Here is a 20,574-nt window from a genome sequence, read left to right on the forward strand (position 1 = left end):
GTTTGAGCTGCAGTGTCTGCCTATGCACAGATATAACTTCTCCTGGGAGAGGGGGGTTAAACCACCCAGGGTTTGTTAAGCTGTGGTATTTTCTGCAAGGTCAGCCCTGGCTAGTATTTGGATGGGAGACTTCCAAGCAGGGCTTTTTTTGAGCAGGAACACACAGGAACACAGTTCCGGCTGGCTTGGTGTCCAGGGTGTGGCCTAATATGCAAATGAGTTCCTGCTGAGCTTTTCCACAAAAAAGCCCTGTGTGAAACAATGGCAACATCAGGGTGTGTGGCCTAATATGCAAATGAGTCCCTGCTGGGCTTTTTCTACAGAAAAAAGCCCTGCCTCCAAGGAATATGTGACATGAAGGCAGGCAATGGCAAACCACCTCTGAACATCTTTTGCCTTGAAAACACTACAGGGCCGCCATGTCAGCTGTGACTTGATGGCAGTTTTCACCACCACCATTTTCTAAAAACCTCTAAATTTGTAGAAACATGTTTCTTTTCTGTAGCTGGACCCATTAATTGGCTTTTCTGATCCTCATTCTGAGCTCTAGTTCAGAGTGAGATATTTGATAAATTAAGCAAAGGGGTTAAAATCAGCTTGATTAGGATTAAACATGTTGCAGGATGTGGCATGGAATGTTAAGTAATTAGTTAAAAGGAGGAGGAGGAGACTTAAGCACCCAGGAGCTTATAGAATCCTACATGAGAACACCTGGGTGTGGGGGGAGACAGTTTCTAAATAATAATAATAAATTTTTATTTATACCCCACCCTCCCCGCTGAGGCAGGCTCAGGGCGGCTTACAAGACATGGTACAAGCCATGATATAACAATAAAATCAGAATAATAACAATTAAAATACAATTCATAAAGTAAATTAATTTAAGTTAAATAAGTAATCTAAAAACCAGTAAACTGAATGGTGCTACAATCTCAGTACATATATAAAGATGGCTTGATATTGCCAAGGTTTCACCCTAAAAGGCAAGTTGGAAGAGGGCGGTTTTACAGGCCCTACGGAACTAATTAAGATCCCGCAGGGCCCACACCTCCTCTGGTAGCTGATTCCACCATGGTTGAAAAGGCCTACTCCCTTATTGTTTTTAACTTGGCCTCCTTAGGACCAGGGATTTTCAGAAGGTTTTGTGAACTAGATCTCAGTGCTCTCTGGGGAACGTATGGAGAGAGACAGTCCCTAAAGTAGGCAGGTCCTCGGCCATATAGGGCTTTAAAGGTAATAACCAGCACCTTGTAGCGAACTCGGTACACAATTGGCAGCCAGTGCAGTTCCCGCAGCCTAGGCCGTACATGTTCCCACCGTGGTAGTCCCACTAACAGTCTGGCTGCTGCATAGGGTTGCCAAGTCTATGTTGGAGGATACCTGGAGACTTTGGGGGTGGTCCAGGAGAGGGTGGGGTTTGGGAAGGAGAGGAACCTCAGCATGGTACATTTTCTCCAGGGGAGCTGATCTCTGCCAGCTGGAGATCAGGCGTAAAATTGGGAGATCTCCAGGCCCCCGCTGGCAAACAAATTCTAAATAGTCTCTTTCCCTTATGACTCCACAGTTCCTTGCAGATCTCCAACTTGTGACTTCTCAGATTTAGTTACCTTCAAATCAGAATGTCTATCAGTAGGGCAACAGAACAGGATTAGAGTTTCTTCATACTTGCCAGGTTGCTTAACCTTAAGTGGAGGAATTACACAGAGAGAGAGAGAGAATTCCTCAGACTTTTAACATGTTATTTTAAAAGCTCCCATTATTCTACATTAACAGGAATTCAACTAGTCAGTGACTTAAATGTAGCACAAGACCAATTTTAGTTAGCCTATATTCCATATGAATTTAGTTGGATAAAATAGAAACTGATTTGAAACCCGGGGAAAAGCCACTAGAGATCCAGTTCCACAATAAAAGGACAAGAAAGCGTTCAGTGGTATTTTATCCTTGGAGCAGAAGATTAAACCAAAGACAGACTAAGATTTGACATACATATTATAAAATACAAGAGAAGTATGAACAATTGTCATTTAAATCACAAGGATACTTACAGTTTGATTTTTCTTGTTTTATTTTCCAGGACTTAGAAAATTATATCCTGGAACTCATCCCCACTTTGCCACAGTTGGATGGTTTAGAAAAATCTTTTTATTCATTCTATGTCTGCACTGCAGTCAGAAAGTTCTTCTTCTTTTTAGATCCCCTTAGAACAGGTAAGCTCATGTACTGCCAGCTTTTAAAAATTAATTTTAATGAGCATATGAATTTGTTGTCTAAATGTAGGGTTCCCAGCCTCCCACTGAGGGTGGGGGTCCCTCAATTTTGGGGCCTCCAACCTGCTGGCACAGGAATGGCTGGCGAGGGAGCCCTTCCCGCAATGAGCTCTGTTGGCGCCCAACGTGCCTGGTGTGATGACATCACCTGGAAGTGATGTAATCGTTACAGGCACATTGCTTGGGGATGCTCTAGCACAGTGTTTCCCATTTGAAGGGTCATGACCTGGTACCAGGCCACGGAAGCCTCACTACCGGGCCACAGGAAAAGCCAAAGCTAGCCCCGCCCCCAACAAAGCTAGCCCTGCCCCCTCTCTGTGCAGAGAGGAGCTGGGCTGCCTCTCCTTCCTTCTCCCCCGCTCCCAGTGTTTGAGAGAAAAGCTGGCATCCATTGGCACTTTAGACCCATGAAGTGTTCTTCAAGGTATGAGCTTTCATATGCCTTGCAGTATGTTCTTTGGGGGAAATTTCCCCGGGAGGCCTGGGCGGCAAAGAAAGGTTTGTGTGTTTTTTTCAGCCAGGAGGGACAGGGAGTGGGCATTCCAGTAGCTGTTTTTTTGTTTTACCAAATGACAACCTGGGCAGAATTTTTGCTGTCTGGGGTCATCTGATGGTGAGGAAGGCTTTTTTTTTTCTTTGCCCCCTCTTTCTTTCTTTCTTTCTTTCTTTCTTTCTTTCTTTCTTTCTTTCTTTCTTTCTTTCTTTCTTTCTTTCTTTCTTTCTTTCTTTCTTTCTTTCTTTCTTTCTTTCTTTCTTTCTTTCTTTCTTTCTTTCTTTCTTTCTTTCTTTCCCTGCAAGTGATGCTCTGTCTGTATTCTTGGTGCTGGGGTGGGGGGGGGGGAAGCAACAGTGGGAGGGCTTCTAGTGCCCTGGCCCCACTGGTGGACATTCTGGTGCTTTTGGGGCATTGTATGAGGGAATTTTGGACTGGATAGTCTACTGGCCTGATCCAACATGGCTCCTCTTATGTTTATGTTCTTTCTTTCCATGTCTTTCTTTTCTTTTCTTTTCTTTTCTTTTCTTTTCTTTTCTTTTCTTTTCTTTTCTTTTCTTTTCTTTTCTTTTCCTTTCCTTTCCTTCCATTTCATTCTTTCCCTTTCTTTCTTCCCTTCTGTTTTTGCTGGATGAAACTTTTCTGTTCATCATACTGTTGTTGCAGACATAGGAGCTCTGCCAATGAAAAGTTGGCACCCCCAGTTGTAGCCAGGTGGCCTTCTATGAGATTTCTGTGTGAGTTAGTGAGAGTAAGAGGTGTGGGGCAGAAAGAGATTATTGGAGATTACTGCGGTATATCTCAACAGCACTGGAAGAGCTAATACTATGAACTTGGCACCATTTTACTGGTCCTGCTTTTAACAGCTGTCTGATACCAAAATTAAACTCCTCCTGTAGATATTTAGAAGGATGAAAGTAGTTCACTGGCTAAGTATCTGCACAACAGGTTGCTTTTAAAGGTATGGGAAACACAGCCAGTAAAAAGCTGCAAGCCCCTCATAAATATCCTTTTTGAGATAACTGCAGAAAAGCTTGTATGAACTTCATATAACTTGAAATTAATTCATTAACTGCAGTACAATTCTCTGCTACCTTTCACAGCAATTTCCCAGTGTTTCAGCCAAAGAAAAGTATGAAAAATAGCTGGCCCAGTGTGGATGGTACACAGTGCTGGCATTCCTGATGGCAATGGCAACAGCACTCCCAACTGCATACACTGGCCAGTGCTATTGAGGAAGGGATGTGTAGGTGGTGCAGGCAATTGAACATGGGCATTAGGAGTGCTTGCAAGCTGGAGAAGAATACACAAACAGATAGGTGCATGCAGGTGTGGGGGTGAAAAGAGAGGACTGCCCACTTTCCACCCCCATTTTGGCTCAGCATGAGTTTCAGAGAGATTTTTCTGAAAATGTATTTACTTCTGGAGATGAGGCAGGTTTGGAGGAGTGCCCTGAAAGTGATATCACAGGAAAAAGTGGAGTTTGGTTCAGTGTGCTCTGGAATTGACATCAGTTGGTCCTTGACACCACAGGAAATGACATAATTCCTGTCTCCTGGCTCCACCCCCAAATTTTAGCAGGCCATGAAGGAGAAGTGTAAAAATAACTGGACCACGGGAAAGAAAAGTTTGGGAAACCCTGCTCTAGCATTTGTGTTTAAAACACTATGGCACCATAGAGGTTTTTTAAAAACCAAAATGCTAGCACATCCCCAAATGACATGCCCAGCATGATCATTACACTTCCAGGTGATGTCATTGCACTGTTTACACTTTGTGCACACCAAGATAGTCCCCTCACCAGCAGCCAGGTAAGACCTGCCAACCCTTAATGTTGAGAATGTTTTCCTGGATTTCAGTTCTGCAATCTGAACTTTGTACATATTGCTCTTTGTTATCACAATGGGGCTTTTCCTGAGCACAACATTCATCTGCAGAATTCAGCCCATAAAGGACTTCTTGTAGCATGCCTATTATCTGGGCACTCCAATATTCCAAGATAGAAGGGCTAATAAAAGCTAGTGAGGGAGTCTCCCAAAAAGTCTTCACTGACTGGTGGAAGACAACAATAGAGGGAGACAGATGACTCTACCAGGGCAGGGGGTTCCAAATTTTCTGCACCACAGCCATGAATGCCCTTTCTCAAGTTGTCACTCATCTAGTTGGCAATGATGGAGGAACCCTAAGCAGGGCCTCTTAAGATGCCCAAAGAGGTCAGGTAGGTTCATATGAGAATGGCACTTCATAATACAATGAGGTCTCACTTTCTTTATGAAGTCAGTCCATCTTGTCAAGAAACTCTTGCCATTCCCGAAGAGTTGTTGTTCCTGGCTCCTACTGCTGGAACTCCTGAACAACTGCCCAAACCCATTTCATCTGTTAGTTCCTTGAGGTAGGCTTGTACACCATAACCCAGATTTTGTTAAAGTAATTAATTTGGCTCTGGGGCTCTATTTCCTTTTTACTATCATAGGCTCATCCTGAATTTTTTGAACTATAATAGCAATTCTGAATTTTCCATATTAGAACCATAGGCTTGGATCCAGTAGGAAGTTTCCATGGATGGAAGCATTTCCACCTGTAGAGTGTGGCTTTCTCACCATCCCTTTCTGTTGCAACTTAAAATACCCTTTGAAATGCTGCTCTTGGAGGAAAATGCTGAACATATTGGAGTTGCTCTGGAGGGTTTTTCACTTTGGAAATTCAAAGATACACCCCCCCCCCAGTGTTTTTATTTATAGAGAGGAATATGGGGTCTTCGTCGGGACTAAAAGACATTTAATAGAAATAGTGAAACCATACAAGCATGAGCTGCTTTTCAAATAAATATGAAAGTGATTCCTTATGAAGGCTACCTTTTTTATTAGTAGGAAGCTCTTATTTAATTATTTCCCATCACTTCTAAATAGAGGCTAAATAACTTCTGATTTGTTCTTATTTTGACTGATGGAAAAGTTTTGAAACACTAACATGCATGTTCCCATGCAAGCCTCACTATCCTTCAGTAGCCAGTTAGTATGCATTCTAGATAGAGAGACAGAAACACGTTTCTTATTGGCTTAGGTGGGATGTGCATAAATACGTGGAAATTATTTTTGTTAATTATTCAAACTTTTTTTATTTTAGGGAAGATAAAAATACAGGATATTTTAGCCTGCAGCTTCCTAGATGACTTACTAGAGGTGGGTATTTTGATGTATACTTTTCTTTTTAATGTACTTGTTACCAGGGCTTTTTTTGAGCAGGAACACACAGGAACGCAGTTCTGGCTGGCTTGGTATCAGGAGGTGTGGTCTAATATGCAAAAGAGTTCCTGCTGGGCTTTTTCTACATAAAAGTCCTATGTAGAACAATGGTGATATTGGGGGGGGGCTAATATGCAAATGAGTTCCTGCTAGGTTTTTTTTCTCCAAAAAAAGCCCTGCTTGTTACAGATAATAAGCTCTAACTCAGCATTTCTATCTTCCTTCAGTTACGAGATGAAGAACTTTCTAAAGAAAGTCAAGAAACCAACTGGTTTTCTGCTCCTTCTGCATTGAGGGTTTATGGTATGTTCCCATATGCATTATAATTTGGATTCTTTATCTTCAATCTCTGAAAGCAGCTTTTCCACTGTGAAATAGTTACTGGTTTTTTGATATTGTGTGTGTTAAATGCGTTAAGTACCATCAAGTTGCTTTCGATTTACAGCAATCCTATGAATTAATGCCCTCGAAAGTGTCCTACTGTTAACAGCCTTGGTCAGGTCTTGCAAACTAAGGGCCTTGGCTTTCTTTATGGTCAGTCCATCATGTCAAGGAATGCTTGCCATTCCCAAAGAGTTGTTGTTCCTGGCTCCTACTGCTGGAACTCCTGAACAACTGCCCAAACCCATTTCACCTGTTAGTTCCTTGAGGTAGGCTTGTACACCATAAACCAGATTTTGTTAAAGTAATTAAATATTTATTAAATGAACTAAAAACAACCTATTATCAAGTACAGTCTCATCAGGTCTAGGAAACAATAAAATAACAAAGCTAACAGTCTATCTAATACACTGCATACGTGTGTTGCAGGTGGCAAGTCTCCTAGGAGTATCAGAAGGTAATGCAGCATAAAAGCCCAAACAATAAAACACAGTAGCGTAGCAGCATTCTAGCTATAGCAGTCTGACATAACTGCTACACTACACTGACTTTCTTGGTCATAGACTTGTTAATGGGTCGTACACTCATTAATGGGCATAAAAACATATGAGGAGCCCTGCTGGATCACACCACTGGTCCATCTAATGCAGCATTCTGTTTCACAAGTGGCCAACCATTTCCTCTGGAGGCCTAACAATAGGGCATAGAGGCTGAGGCCTTCTGATGTTGCCTCTTGGCACTGGAACTCAAGGGTTTATTGCCTCTGAATGTGAAGGTACCCTTAGTCACTGTGGCTAGTAGCCATTGATAGACCTATCCTCCATGAATGCCCTTTTAAAGCCATCTATGCCTATGGCCATCACAGGATCCTCTTGCAGTGAATTCCACATTTCCTTTGTCCTAAATCTACTGCCCATCAACCTTATTGGATGCCCTTGAGCTCTAGTACTTTGGGAGATGGAGAAAAGTTCTTTTTATCAACGCTCTCCAGCCCGTGCATAACTTTAAAAAACCTCCATCACGTCCCCTCTTTGTTATCTTTTCTAAACTGAAAAGTCCAGACTTTTTAGCCTTTCCTCATAGAGAAGGTGCTCCAATCCCCTAATCATTTTGGTTGTCCTCTGTACTGTTTCCAGCTCTTCAGTGTCCTTTTTGAGATATGGTGACCAGAATTGCACATAGTATTTCAAATGAAGGCTCACCATAGATCTATATGGGGGCATTATAATATTGGGAGTTTCATTTTCAATCCCTTTCCTAATAATCCCCAAGATAAGAGTTTGTCTTTTTCACTGCTGCAACACACTGGGTTGATTCTTTCATTGAGCTATCCACTACAGCCTCAAGTTCTTTTTCTCTCTCATTATCAGCATGTTCAGACTCCATTCGCCTATATTTGAAGTTGGGATTTTTTGTTCCAGTGTGCATAATGATACACTTACCAGCACTGAACTTCATCTGCTACATTGTCACCCACTCACCCAATTTGTGGAGATCCTCCTGGAGCTCGTCAGTCAGCCTTGGTTTTCACCATCCTGGATAATTTGGTGCCATCTGCACACTTTCCCACTACACTACTCACCCCAGTCCAGCTCATGTATGAACAAATTTAATAGTATAGGTCCCAATCCTTGTGGGACCCAACTACTTACTTCCCTCCAATGTAAGAACTGCCTCAGTCTCTTAAATCAGATCATGTATATATTGATACTGTATTTTATCTTGCATTTTTCATCACTGTGTTAGTTTATTTGGTGACTCACATTTATCTGTCTATTCTTTTAAATTTTCTTAATAAAATTGTGAAATTAAACAAAAAAACAAAAAAAACCCTGCCCATTTATTTATATTTTTTTCTTCCTGTCATTTAATGAATTTTAAATCTGTAACAGAGCCCATCCTCTTATCCCATGGCTCCTGATTTGGTGAGATACCTTGTCAGAAGACGTTTGAATGCCGAAAGATATGTCTACAGGTCACCATTGTCTACCTGCTTTTTCATTTTCTCAAAGAATTTCAAAAGGTTGATGAAGCAGGACTTCTTTTTGCAGAAACAGCGCTGATTTTCCCTCAGCAGGCTTTGTCCTTTATATGCTTTATATCTGATTACAGTTTCTACTAATTTGCCTAAGCAAGATGTTAGGCAAACTGGCCTGCAATTTCCTGGTTCCCCTCTGAACACATTTCTAAAAATTGGTGGAACATTTGCTACTCTCCAGTGTTCTGGTACAGCAGCTGAATTTAGTGATAAGTTACATATATGGGTTAGTAGATCAACAATCTCACACATCAGTTCCCTAAGAACTCTTGGGTATGTGTCATCAGGATGTGGAGACTTAACTAGATTTCCCCAGTAGAACTTTATCTCTTGCCACCTCAGTTTGACTCAGATCTTCAGACTTCCTTCCTGAATATAGCAGCTGAGCTTCTCTACAATCTTCCTTTAGCAATCCCTTTATTCCTTTGTTAGCCAAAGGCCCATCTGCTTCTTTGGCTGGTTTCCGGCTCCAGATATTTTTAAAGAAATGTTTATTGCTTATCTATATCCTTTTAAAAACCTACTCCTCATTTTCTTTCTGCATGCCTAACTATTGACTTAAATGTATTTTGCCAGAATCTGTGGTCCTTTTTGTTCAATTCAGTGGGCAGACCTTCCACTTTTTAAAATAAACTTTTTTCATTTTTAGCGGCCCTGTGGCGCAGAGTGGTAAAGCAGCAGTACTGCAATAGTGGTCTGAATTCTCTGCTCACTACCTGAGTTCGATTCCAGTGGAAGCTGGATTCAGGTAGTCAGCCCAAGGTTGACTCAGCCTTCTATCCTTCCGAGGATGGTAAAATGAGTACCCAGCTTGCTGGGGGAAAGTGTAAAAGACTGGGGAAGGCAATGGCAAACCACCTCGTAAAAAGTCTGCCGTGAAAACATGAAAGCAACGTCACCCCAGAGTCGGAAACGACTGGTGCTTGCACAGGGGACCTTTCCTCTTCCTCTCCTTTCCTCTCCTCTCCTCTCCTCTCCTCTCCTTTCCTTTCCATAGCTTCCTTGACTTGCATTGTTAACCATGCAGGCATTCTTTTAGACTTGGCATTCTTTTAGACTTTCCTAACCTGCGGAATGCTTTCTATCTGGGCTTCAATTAGTGTGGCTTTACATGGCTTCTAAATATCCACTAAGGATTTGATTCCCTTGTGTTTCCCTTTCAGCATTTTAACTATCCCCCTCATTTTTGTAAAGTTCCCTTTTTTGGACTTTAGGGACAACTTTCCATTGATATGCATGCTGAACTTAATAGCATTGTGTCACTGTTCCCAACTGGTGCAACAACCTCTACATCTCTCACCAGATCTTGAGCCACATAGAACCATGTCCAAGATCAATACCCCTCTCATTGGGTCTGTGACCAGCTGTTCCACTTATGATGTCTAAGAATCTCATTTCTAGAGCATGACTCAAGCACACCTGCCCAAGCCAGTGTGAGGGTAGCTGAAGTCTCTAGTATCATAATATTTTCTGCTTTATTCACCTCCCTTATTTCCTTCTCTAGCTCAAGATTAACCTCAAGAGTTTGATCAAGTGGGTGATGGTACACCCCTACTTTTAAGTAACTCTTTAGGGCCCAGTTTTTCTATTATTGTGGACAAGAGTCCCATAGAAGAAATGGTGTGGCCTTTATAGTTAACAAGAGAATGAGGAATCAGTAATAGGATACAGTCTCAAAAATGACAGAATGATTTTGGTCTGTATCCTAGGCAAACCATTCAATATCAGAGTAATCCAAGTCTATGCCCCAACTACTGATGCAGAAGAGGCTGAAGTGGACCAATTCTATGAAGATCTACAACACCTTCGAGAATTAACACCAAAAAAAGATGTCCTCTTCATCATAGGGGACTGGAATGCCAAAGTAGGATGTCATAAGGTAACCGGAACAGCTGACAAGTTTGGCCATGGAGAACAAAATGAAGCTGGGCAAAGGCTAATAGAGTTTTGTCAAAAGAACAAACTGGTCATAGCAAACACCCTCTTCCAACAACCTAAAATGCGACTGTACACATGGACATCACCTGATGGGCAACACAGAAATCAGATTGATTATATTCTCTGCAGTCAAAGATGGAGAAGCTCCTTACAGTCAGCAAAAACAAGACCTGGAGCTGACTGCGGCTCAGATCATGAGCTACTCATTGCAAAATTCAGGCCTGAACTGAAGAAAACTGGGGAAGCCATTAGGCCATTCAGGTTTGACCTTGATCACATCCCTTATGAATATACAATGGAGGTGAAGAATGGGTTTAAGGAACTAGAGTTGATAGACAGAGTGCCTGAAGAACTATGGACGGAGGTTCGTGACATTGTACAGAAGGCAGCAATCAGCACCATCCCAAAGAAAAAGAAATGCAAGAAAGCAAAGTGGCTGTCTGATGAGGCTTTACAAATATTTGTAAATATTACAAATAGCTGAGAAAAGATGGAAAGCGAAAGGCAAAGGTGAAAAGGAAAAATTCACCCAACTGAATGCAGATTTTCAGAGAACAGCAAGGAGAGTTAAGGAAGCCTTCCTGAAGGAACAATGCAAAGCAATAGAGGAAAATAATAAAATGGGAAGGACAAGAGATCTCTTCAAGAAAATTGGAGAAATCAAGGGTACATTTCGTGCAAAGATGGCCATGATAAAGGACAAAAACGGTAGGGACCTAACAGAAGCAGAAGAGATCAGGAAGAGGTGGCAAGAGTACACAGAAGAATTATACAACAAGGATCTCAATGTTCTGGACAACCATGACAGTGAAATCGCTGACCTTGAGCCAGACATCCTGGAGTGTGAAGTCAAATGGGCCTTAGAAAGCATTACTAAAACAAAGCGAGCGGAGATGACGGTATCCCAGTTGAGCTAGTCAAAGTCCTAAAAGATGATGCTGTTAAAGCAATGCACACATTATGTCCAATCCAATCACACCTTTATTGGCATAACGAAAAGAGATATACAGAGACTTGTCAACCGAACAACAATCAGATATGTCTGTTAAAAGCATAAAAGGCTAAACTAAGATTAAGATCACAATAAAACCTGCTTAGAATAATTTTTAACAATTTCAGCCAAGAATTTGGTAATACCTTTTGTGATATCGATTATGTTGTCATTTAATAGGAAACGGCAATCAATCCTAATTTCTTGAATGTAGGACAGTAAGGAAAGACTATCTAACAGAACGTTCCGGAGATTAGTATACAGTTGGCAGTTTAATAAAATATGCTGGATGGAATCCGGCGAGCTTGACCCACATAGACAATGTCTCTTGCTAAAGGGGACTGGAAGAAATCTCCCATAGAGAACATTGGAGGGAAATACATTCATCCTAGCCAGCATAAAAGCTCTCCAATGTTGCAGATTATCTTGTTCAGATAAATATTTGGCCATTTTCTTGGCTGTCTGATCAAGTCCAAGTGAGGCAAGAGAGCAAGTATAAAATTGGACAGGACACAGTTTATGAGATTCTAGATCTAAGATTCTCTGTTTGATAAATCTAAAATTATAAGATTCATCAGATAAAAATAGGTCAATTGCAATTCTCATGTGTTTGAGCTTCGACATGATTCCATCTTGCCAAGCAGCATTATAAGGGTCTTTTTTTAGATAGTTAAGCAAGCTAGCTGGTTCAGCCTTATAAAATATCCATAACCAATATTTAAAAGTTAAGAGTCCAAGCTTTTGTTTCAATCAGAAATGGGCCTGTTTCTGAACAGATTACAAAATAAGGAACACAGTTGGGGATTCCTAAAAGTTGTCACAGTAATGCAGCCTGGATATTTTCTATTTTTTGGTTCAGAGCATTAATCCAGAGGGATACCATACAAAATTTGTGATAGTGTTGTAGCATTAAAAGCTCTGATTGTGGCAGGCAAACATTGGTTACCTTTTTTATAATAAAACTGTTTAATTTGAAATGAAGAACAACTAGCTATATTTATTATTCTGTCATGGTGAACTGCCCATTTGAGATTGTAATTAAAGGTTATGCCCAAATATTTGAAGCATTTGGATTGCTCAATTTCCTGCTTGCCTATATACCATTTTTGTGGTCGCCAACTTTATGAAAAGACCTACAACCTTAGATTTGGAATAGTTTATAGCAAGTGAGTGAAGCTGGCAGTAGTTGTTAAAAGCTTTCAGGTATTGCTGCAGGCCAACTCTTGTGCAGGAAAGTATAGTTGTATCATCAGCATACAATAATATTGGGACTGAGAGATCATTTAACTTAGGTGGGTGCCCATTTATAGAACTAAGATATTGTGCCATATCATTTAAGAAAAGATTTAAAAGATGTGGGGCTAACATACACCCTTGTTTAACTCCTTTACAAACTGGTATTTTTTCAGTTAGGTGTCCTATAGATGAGAATTTTACCTGGCAAGTTGTATTTGTATGTAAATTCTTTAATAGATTTAACCGACGGGGATCTGTATTAAGATCATTTAGTTTATTCCATAGTTTGTTTCTGTCCACAGAGTCGAATGCACTCTTCAGATATATAAAAGCTGCATAGAGCTTCCCTTTCTTGTATTCATGTATTTGTCGGCCAGAAAAGCCAATGTGACATAATGGTCAATAGTAGATTTTTTTTTTTTTTGGAAAAAACTATTTGCTCCGAATGTATCCAGTTTGTCAGCCGACGTTCTAAATGTTTTGCATATAGTTTGCCCATAATGGATAATAAACTAATGGGGTAAAAATTCTCAGGAAGATTTAAATTACCTTTTTTATAGCTGGGAACAATTATGGAGTTGAGCCAGGAATCTGGGACAGTTCCGTAATGGTCAATTAATGTAAATAAATTGGCCAAAGGTTCAGACCACCAGACTGCAAATTTTTTAAAAATCTCAGCAGGGAGACCATCAGGACCTGGTGCTTTGCCAACTTTTAAACCATCAATTAATTCAATAATTTCACCAGGTTCAAAAGGAGGCCAAACAGGAAGATCAGAAAATACAGAAGCGTCTATAACAGCAGAGAGGACGACTTGATCTTTAAAAATCGTAGAAAAATGGTCAACCCATGTTTGTGGAGAAATGTTAGGGTTGGCAAATGCTCCAGGCTTCATGCTGTCTGAAACTAATCTCCAAAAGGATTTACTATCATTAAATTTTATGGCGTAAAGGAGTTGGTCCCAATTATGTTGAAAATACTTTTTCTTCTTATTTGCAATTACCTCTAAGAAGGATTTCTTACATTCTAAATAGTCATATAGCTTCTGTGGATCTTTACCATATTGGGCTTCCTTAAATATGGCTCTTAATTTCTTTTTCCAAGAATAGCAGTCCTGGTCAAACCATTTGGACATATTAGGACTACCGAATTTCACCACCTCAGCTTTAGAGCTGCAAAGATTAATCAGCAAGGCAAGTTCAAATAGGGCTTCAGCAACTGTATTTGAATTTGTAATTGCCATTCCTAATTTTTTAAATCTCTCAGACTTAAAAAGAGCAATGAAATCTCTTTGTTGAAATAAAGACCACTTTATCCTTTTCATGACCTCACAAGAAATGTTTTCATTTTGAGATGGTATAGAGTTAACTCCCCTTGGGTTTATCTTTAAGGAAAAAACCAAGGGAAGATTAATAAATGGGAATAGATTTGGTGAGCATAGACAATCTATCACACTGTATTCAGAAAGTTTCTCCCAATAAGCAGTTAACTCTAGTTAATCATTAGAGGATGGAATGTACACATTAACCATGATTAGATGAAGTGCAGTAAATGACAACAACAATGCATGGGCTACAGGTGGACAGGGACTAAAAGCAGCTACCTTGACTTGTAAATGGGATTTCACCAAAATTGCTAGACCCACTTTACATCGGCCTTTTGAGTGAATTCTGTAAGCAGGAAGATTAAAAACTCTAAAATCTGTAAAGTTTAGCATTTCTGTAGACCATGTTTCCTGTAAAAAGATACAATCAAAAGATTTTAGGAAATTAATAAAATCTAAATCAGACAGTTTGTTTCCCTAGCCTGCTATGTTCCAGGAAACACATTGTAAATTCCCAGTTCCTGTTTCCTTTGTTAGTCATTCTATCCTTGTTATCTGATCCAATGACTTCTGCGAATCATTGAAGATACAGCCGTTGCATTGCAAGGACTGCGTCTCAGGCTGGGCCGTCATTGTGTCCATGTTGAATGAGTCAGAAAAAGAAGGGGTGAGGATTTGGCATTTAAAAAACCTGGTTGCTCTGAATGTTCCTGTGCCTGCTCACTGGGAGGCGGAGTTAAATTTGTCTCAGTAAGGGAGTTTCGCATAGTAAAACTTTCATGTTCATTTTGGATTGGATTATCCTTAGAGATAAGTGGATAAGTGGGCAAGTTGCTGTCTCTATAAGTGATTGGAAACAGTTTTTAGTAAGTTTCAGTCTCTGCTAACAAATGTCAACAAATTTGGAAAACGCAACAGTGGCCACAGGATTAGAAAAGATCAGTTTATATTCCAATCCCAAAGAAGGGTAATGCCAAAGAATGTTCAAACTATCGCAGCATTGCAGTCATTTCACATGCCAGCAAGGTCACGTTAAAGATCCTACAAGCTAGGCTTCAGCAGTATGTAAATCGGGAAATACCAGAAATTCAAGCTGGGTTTCGGAGAGGTAGAGGAATTAGAGATCAAATTGCCAACATTCGCCGGATTATGGAGAAAGCACGGGAGTATCAGAAAAACATCTATTTCTGTTTCATCTACTATGCTAAAGCCTTTGATTGTGTGGATCACAACAAACTGCGGCAAGTCCTTAAAGAGATGGGAGTACCAGACCGCTTCACATGTCTCCTGAGAAACCTGTATAAGGGTCAAGAAGCATCTGTCAGAACGGGATATGGAACAACTGATTGGTTTAGAATAGGAAAAGGAGTTCGACAAGGATATATATTGTCACCCTACTTATTTAATTTATATGTAGAATACATCATGCGGAATGCTGGCCTGGATGAAGCAGAAGCCGGAATTAAGATTGCCGGGAAAAACATCAACAACCTCAGATATGCAGATGATACCACTCTAATGGCAGAAAGTGAGGAGGACCTAAAGAACCTCTTGTTGAGGGTGAAAGAGGAAAGCACAAAAGTAGGCTTGAAACTCAACATCAAAAAAACTAGATCATGGCATCCAGGCCCATCACTCCTTGGCAAATAGAAGGGGAAGACATGGAAGTAGTGACAGACTTCACATTTCTGGGATCCAAGTTCACTACAGATGGTGACTGTAGCCATGAAATTAAAAGACGTTTGCTCCTTGGAAGGACAGCTAAGGCGAACCTGGGCAGTATAATAAAAAGTTGAGACATTAGCGTGCCAACATAAGTCCATATAGTCAAAGCGATGGTATTCCCAGTGGTAATGTATGGCTGTGAGGAAGGCCGAGTGCAGAAGAATAGATGCTTTTGAGCTATGGTGCTAGAGAAGAATCTTGAGAGTCCCTTGGACTGCAAGAAGATCAAATCAGTCAATCCTAAGGGAAATCAACCCAGACTGTTCCCCGGAAGGTCAGATGATGAAGCTGAAGCTCAACTACTTTGGCCACCAAATGAGAAGGGAGCACTCCCTGGAGAAGATCCTGATGCTGGGGAAGGCAAAAGAAGGGGACGGCGAAAGATAAGATGGCTGGACAGCGTTACTGATGTAACAAACACAAATTTGAGCAGGCTTCGGAGGATGCTGGAAGACAGGAGGGCCTGGTGTGACTTTGTCCTTGGGGTCGCCAAGAGCCAGACTTGACTGTGCGACTGAACAACAACATTTCTATCCATATCGCTTCTGTTGTGGAGTTCATTCCCCTAATGTTTTCTAACACTGGATTATGAGCTCTCTTTGATGGACAATGCAACACCTCCAATCCATCCCTCCCCGTCCTGAGTATTCTATTGAGAATTCTGCAGCTGGCTAAATATGGCCCCCGGGCCTTCCATCACCTAATTTTGTTACGTATTGTATAAATGGCAGATGCATAAATAATTCTGTTATTTTCTGGCACAATTCTCAAAATTTCAGCATTGTCATTTGAGCTTACTAAGTAGCCTTAATTGAGCTGTTGTTTTCTCAAACCCTCCTGAACATAATAGTACTGGCCTACCTTTTAGGACTGTTTTAAACATTGTGGAGGTAAGGGCAGAAAACACCAGTGCTGCCGCTACTTGGTTTCTGCTACTCCATATATCAATAATCTCCATCAAGCATCTCAGCACAAAAGTCTGAGCTATTGTAATCAGAAGGTTATTTTACTGCAGATCTAAAATGTTGCAGCTCTTTATCTACTCTAGAACTAAAGTATTTTTTTTCTTCTCTTCCTCCTCCCTCAGGCCAGTATTTAAATCTTGACAAAGATCACAATGGCATGCTTAGTAAAGAGGAACTATCTCGTTATGGAACAGGGACTCTAACTAACATATTTTTGGACCGTGTCTTCCAGGAGTGTCTAACTTATGATGGAGAAATGGTACTGATTTGTAAATATATTGCAATAGAAGTAATTTTGTGTGAGAGCAACGTTGTTTTTTAATCCTCCTGTTTATAAAGACTGGAATTTGAAATTCATATACACTGACTGGAATGAAAGCAAAGTTATTATTTGAATGGTGAATGAAAACCCACACATTGTGAATTCATAACTGACATAGCAGCTAGCTGAATAAGACATCTCATTGTTGTGATGGGGAGGACAGAGGACTCTTCACTGTTTGCCTCCTATTGGAAAAGTAAAAAACAGCATGGAATTTATGAACTTTGTGTGCACAAACTTAATATAATATATAATTTATTTTTAATTGCCTAGGACCTCATCCTGCTAGCATTTATGTAATTTGGGCCATAAAACTCAGTCAGCTAAGTGGTCACGGTCTGCATACCCAAGTTGACTGTACAGTTGGGTTATTGTTTAGAAACAATGCTGTGGTCATTTTTGAATAAAGTTGTTCAGTTTCTCGTAAGGAATTTGTTCAAATGCATGCTGAACTGGGGCTTAATAGCTGACACAGAGAAAAACAACGCATAGTTTTCATTCTCTTCTGTATAATCTGAACAGTGCAAGATCTGTGGATGTGTTCAGCTAAGCAGTAGCAAGTTGCCTTCTCTTAACACTTCTGTTTTAGCACATTTGGTCACATGGCATATTTCAGCCAGTGGCAATTGAACAAATGATACAAGGAATATTTTAATTGCCTGAACAAAGAATGTGAAAAGCTATTGTTTAAATGTTCATAGTTTGCCGAACAGATAGCTCTTGATGAAAATCTATGGGTATGCTTGCCTACTTAAAAACAGGCAAGTATTTTCTGCACTCTTTTCTTTGTTCAGCAGCCATTTTCTGTTTCCTGCTGTCTGTCAATGAAAACTAACTGCTCCCCTACAAGGAAATAGCCACCAATTATGTTCTGCTTGCAAATCAATTTAAAAAGAGGTATATAATAAACATGATTGCATCTGCTTTTAGGACTACAAGACGTACCTGGACTTTGTACTTGCATTAGAAAACAGAAAGGAACCTGCAGCTCTGCAGTATATTTTCAAACTGCTTGATATAGAGAACAAAGGCTACCTGAATGTCTTTTCCCTTAATTATTTCTTTAGGGTAAGTCCCTTTTTGTAGAGGTAGTAATTTGTTTAGACATGTGTTGTTACAGTCAATGTGCCTGTACTTAAAAATCAATGGGCAATTACTTTAAATCATCAGTGCTTCACCTGAAAGGTTTGGCAACTTTTAAAAGATATAAATGTTTTAAATACTATTTTTTTCCAAAAAGAAAGAGTTCAGAGTATATTTTCACTGTGCATATTACTTAAAGAAAATACTCTTGTGGTTTAATTGCAAATTTGATTTTCTGAAAATTGAAATTTTCAGCAAAACTCACACTTAAAGACTTGCCTGAAGATAGAGTTGCTAATGACCAGTAATATCTGTGGAATACTATCAATTGACAATGAGGAGAGAGGGTGTGGTTGCAGCTAATCAAAACACAACTTTTCAAAAAACTTTTTAAATGTTTAGTGTGTTCTTTGTACAGTTTTCTCATTGACTGGAAGAAATGTCTTATCTTATTATGAAAGTAAATCTAAATGGATTAGCTGTGATTTACTATTGCTAGTAACTAAGTGCTTCATACAGTGATCACTGAATCAGCATGTCACAGATCTGCTGATTTAGATCTTAAAGAACGATCAATATTACACCACTACATAACTCCCACTGCCAGTAGAAATGTTTATCAAATTGAGATTTCTCTTATTTTTTTTAAGAAGTCAAAATGCTAATAGGGACATGCCTAAATTTTTCATAAAGCATGCCTTTTTGTGATTTCACTGACAAATCCAACACATTTTATTCTGACCAAAACAATAAAACCATAGTTTGTAAAACCGACATCCACTTTATATTGATCACCTCCAATTCTGTGCCTACTAAATGAAAGTATTCTGCTGTTAATGATTCAGGGGTAGGATAATTCAGCTGTGAGTTTCCAAAAAAATTTGGAATACTTTCAAAGCTTTTACAGTAAGTGCTCTGCAGGCTTAAAATCCATCCAGAGCTGTGTTCTTTTAGCAGCATGAAGCAGATTAATTCCTCTGTAACAAACATCAATTGGCCCTTCATCTTCCAATTATTTTTGCTTCCAGCATACATTTTACACAGTTCATCTCAAAGTTTGGGTCAAATGCTTATTTTAACAATGGAGCATGCTGTCTGCCTCAGTCCTAACCCTTTTCTTCAAAATGGGCTAGGAGTTAGGAATTGTTGCACATGGACTGAACAGATGGTTGGCCCTTTCAGCTTTGATAATGCTGATCACCTGTTTGGGAAGGACTGAATTCAACCCCTGCCTTCTCTCACACAGGAGGGCAAATGGGCCTGCATTCATGCCACCCACCTCTCAAAATAGCAGGGGCCATAGCTCACTGGGAGAGCAAACAGTTTATAAGTTAAGAGGTTTTAGGTTCAATATTTACAATCTGTTTGCTGGTGCTGAGGAAGACCTTTGCCCTGGAAAGCAACAGCTAGAGTAGTCAGTAGGATAGATGCACCAATACATATGGCAAGGGTGGCCAAACTTGCTTAATGAAGCAGCTATATAGAATAAATGTCAGATGTTTGAGATCTGGAGGGAAGAATAAATGTCAGACATTTGAGATCAGGAAGGAAGGAAAATCGATGGGGAGGGAGGGAGAGGTAGAAAGAAATCAGTTTTAAATGCATTCTTCAAGCTGCCAGCTAGCTTAGCTGGGAGAAGTGATTTAAAGAAACAAATGCCTTTTCCAAGCTGGCCAACGGGGCAGTGAGAGCTTTGAGAGCCACATGCCATGTGTGAAAGAACCACATTTGGCTCCCAAGCTACAGTTTGGTCACCCCTAATTTATGGGAAGGCATCTTCATATTCATACAACAGTGTTAACTGTGTATACCATCTAGTTGCCCTGGTGCAATGATCAGGGCTGGCCCTAGACTGTCTGGTACCCTAAGCAAGGCTAAGAACATAAGAGAAGCCATGTTGGATCAGGCCAGTGGCCCATCCAGTCCAACACTCTGTGTCACACAGTGGCCAAAAAAAATTATACACACACACTGTGGCTAATAGCCACTGATGGACCTCTGCTCGGTATTTTTATCCAATCCCCTCTTGAAGCTGGCTATGCTTGTAGCCACTGCCACCTCCAGTGGCAGTGAATTCCACATGTTAATCACCCTTTGGGTGAAGAAGTACTTCCTTTTATCCGTTTTAACCTGACTACTCAGCAATTTCATTGAATGCCCATTAGTTCTTGTATTGTGAGAAAGGGAGAAAAGGACTTCTTCCTCTACTTTCCCCATCCCATGTATAATCTTGTAAACCTCTATCATGTCACCCCGCAGTTGACGTTTCTCCAAGCTAAAGAGCCCCAAGCGTTTTAACCTTTCTTCATAGGGAAAGTGTTCCAAACCTTTAATCATTCTAGTTGCCCTTTTCTGCACTTTTTCCAATGCTATAATATCCTTTTTGAGGTGCGGTGACCAGAATTGCACACAGTACTCCAAATGAGACCGCACCATCAATTTATACAGGGGCATTATAATACTGGCTGATTTGTTTTCAGTTCCCTTCCTAATAATTCCCAGCATGGCGTTGGCCTTTTTTATTGCAATCGCACACTGTCTTGACATTTTCAGTGAGTTATCT

General features: G+C 40.2%; 1 protein-coding gene across 1 annotated transcript in view; it reads left to right on the forward strand.

Annotated features, from left to right (window-relative positions):
* The window catches only part of PPP2R3C (protein phosphatase 2 regulatory subunit B''gamma), a 52,533-nt gene that overhangs the window by 22,706 nt on the left and 9,253 nt on the right, over positions 1-20,574 (forward strand). Inside the window, exons 7-11 of the mRNA XM_060261311.1 lie at positions 2,078-2,210; positions 5,890-5,945; positions 6,236-6,311; positions 16,729-16,865; positions 17,859-17,996. Coding sequence (XP_060117294.1) covers positions 2,078-2,210; positions 5,890-5,945; positions 6,236-6,311; positions 16,729-16,865; positions 17,859-17,996 — 540 coding nt within the window. The remainder of the gene's footprint in view (positions 1-2,077; positions 2,211-5,889; positions 5,946-6,235; positions 6,312-16,728; positions 16,866-17,858; positions 17,997-20,574) is intronic.

The sequence above is a fragment of the Heteronotia binoei genome, chromosome 21 (genome assembly GCF_032191835.1).
Source record: "Heteronotia binoei isolate CCM8104 ecotype False Entrance Well chromosome 21, APGP_CSIRO_Hbin_v1, whole genome shotgun sequence".
NCBI lineage: Eukaryota > Metazoa > Chordata > Lepidosauria > Squamata > Gekkonidae > Heteronotia > Heteronotia binoei.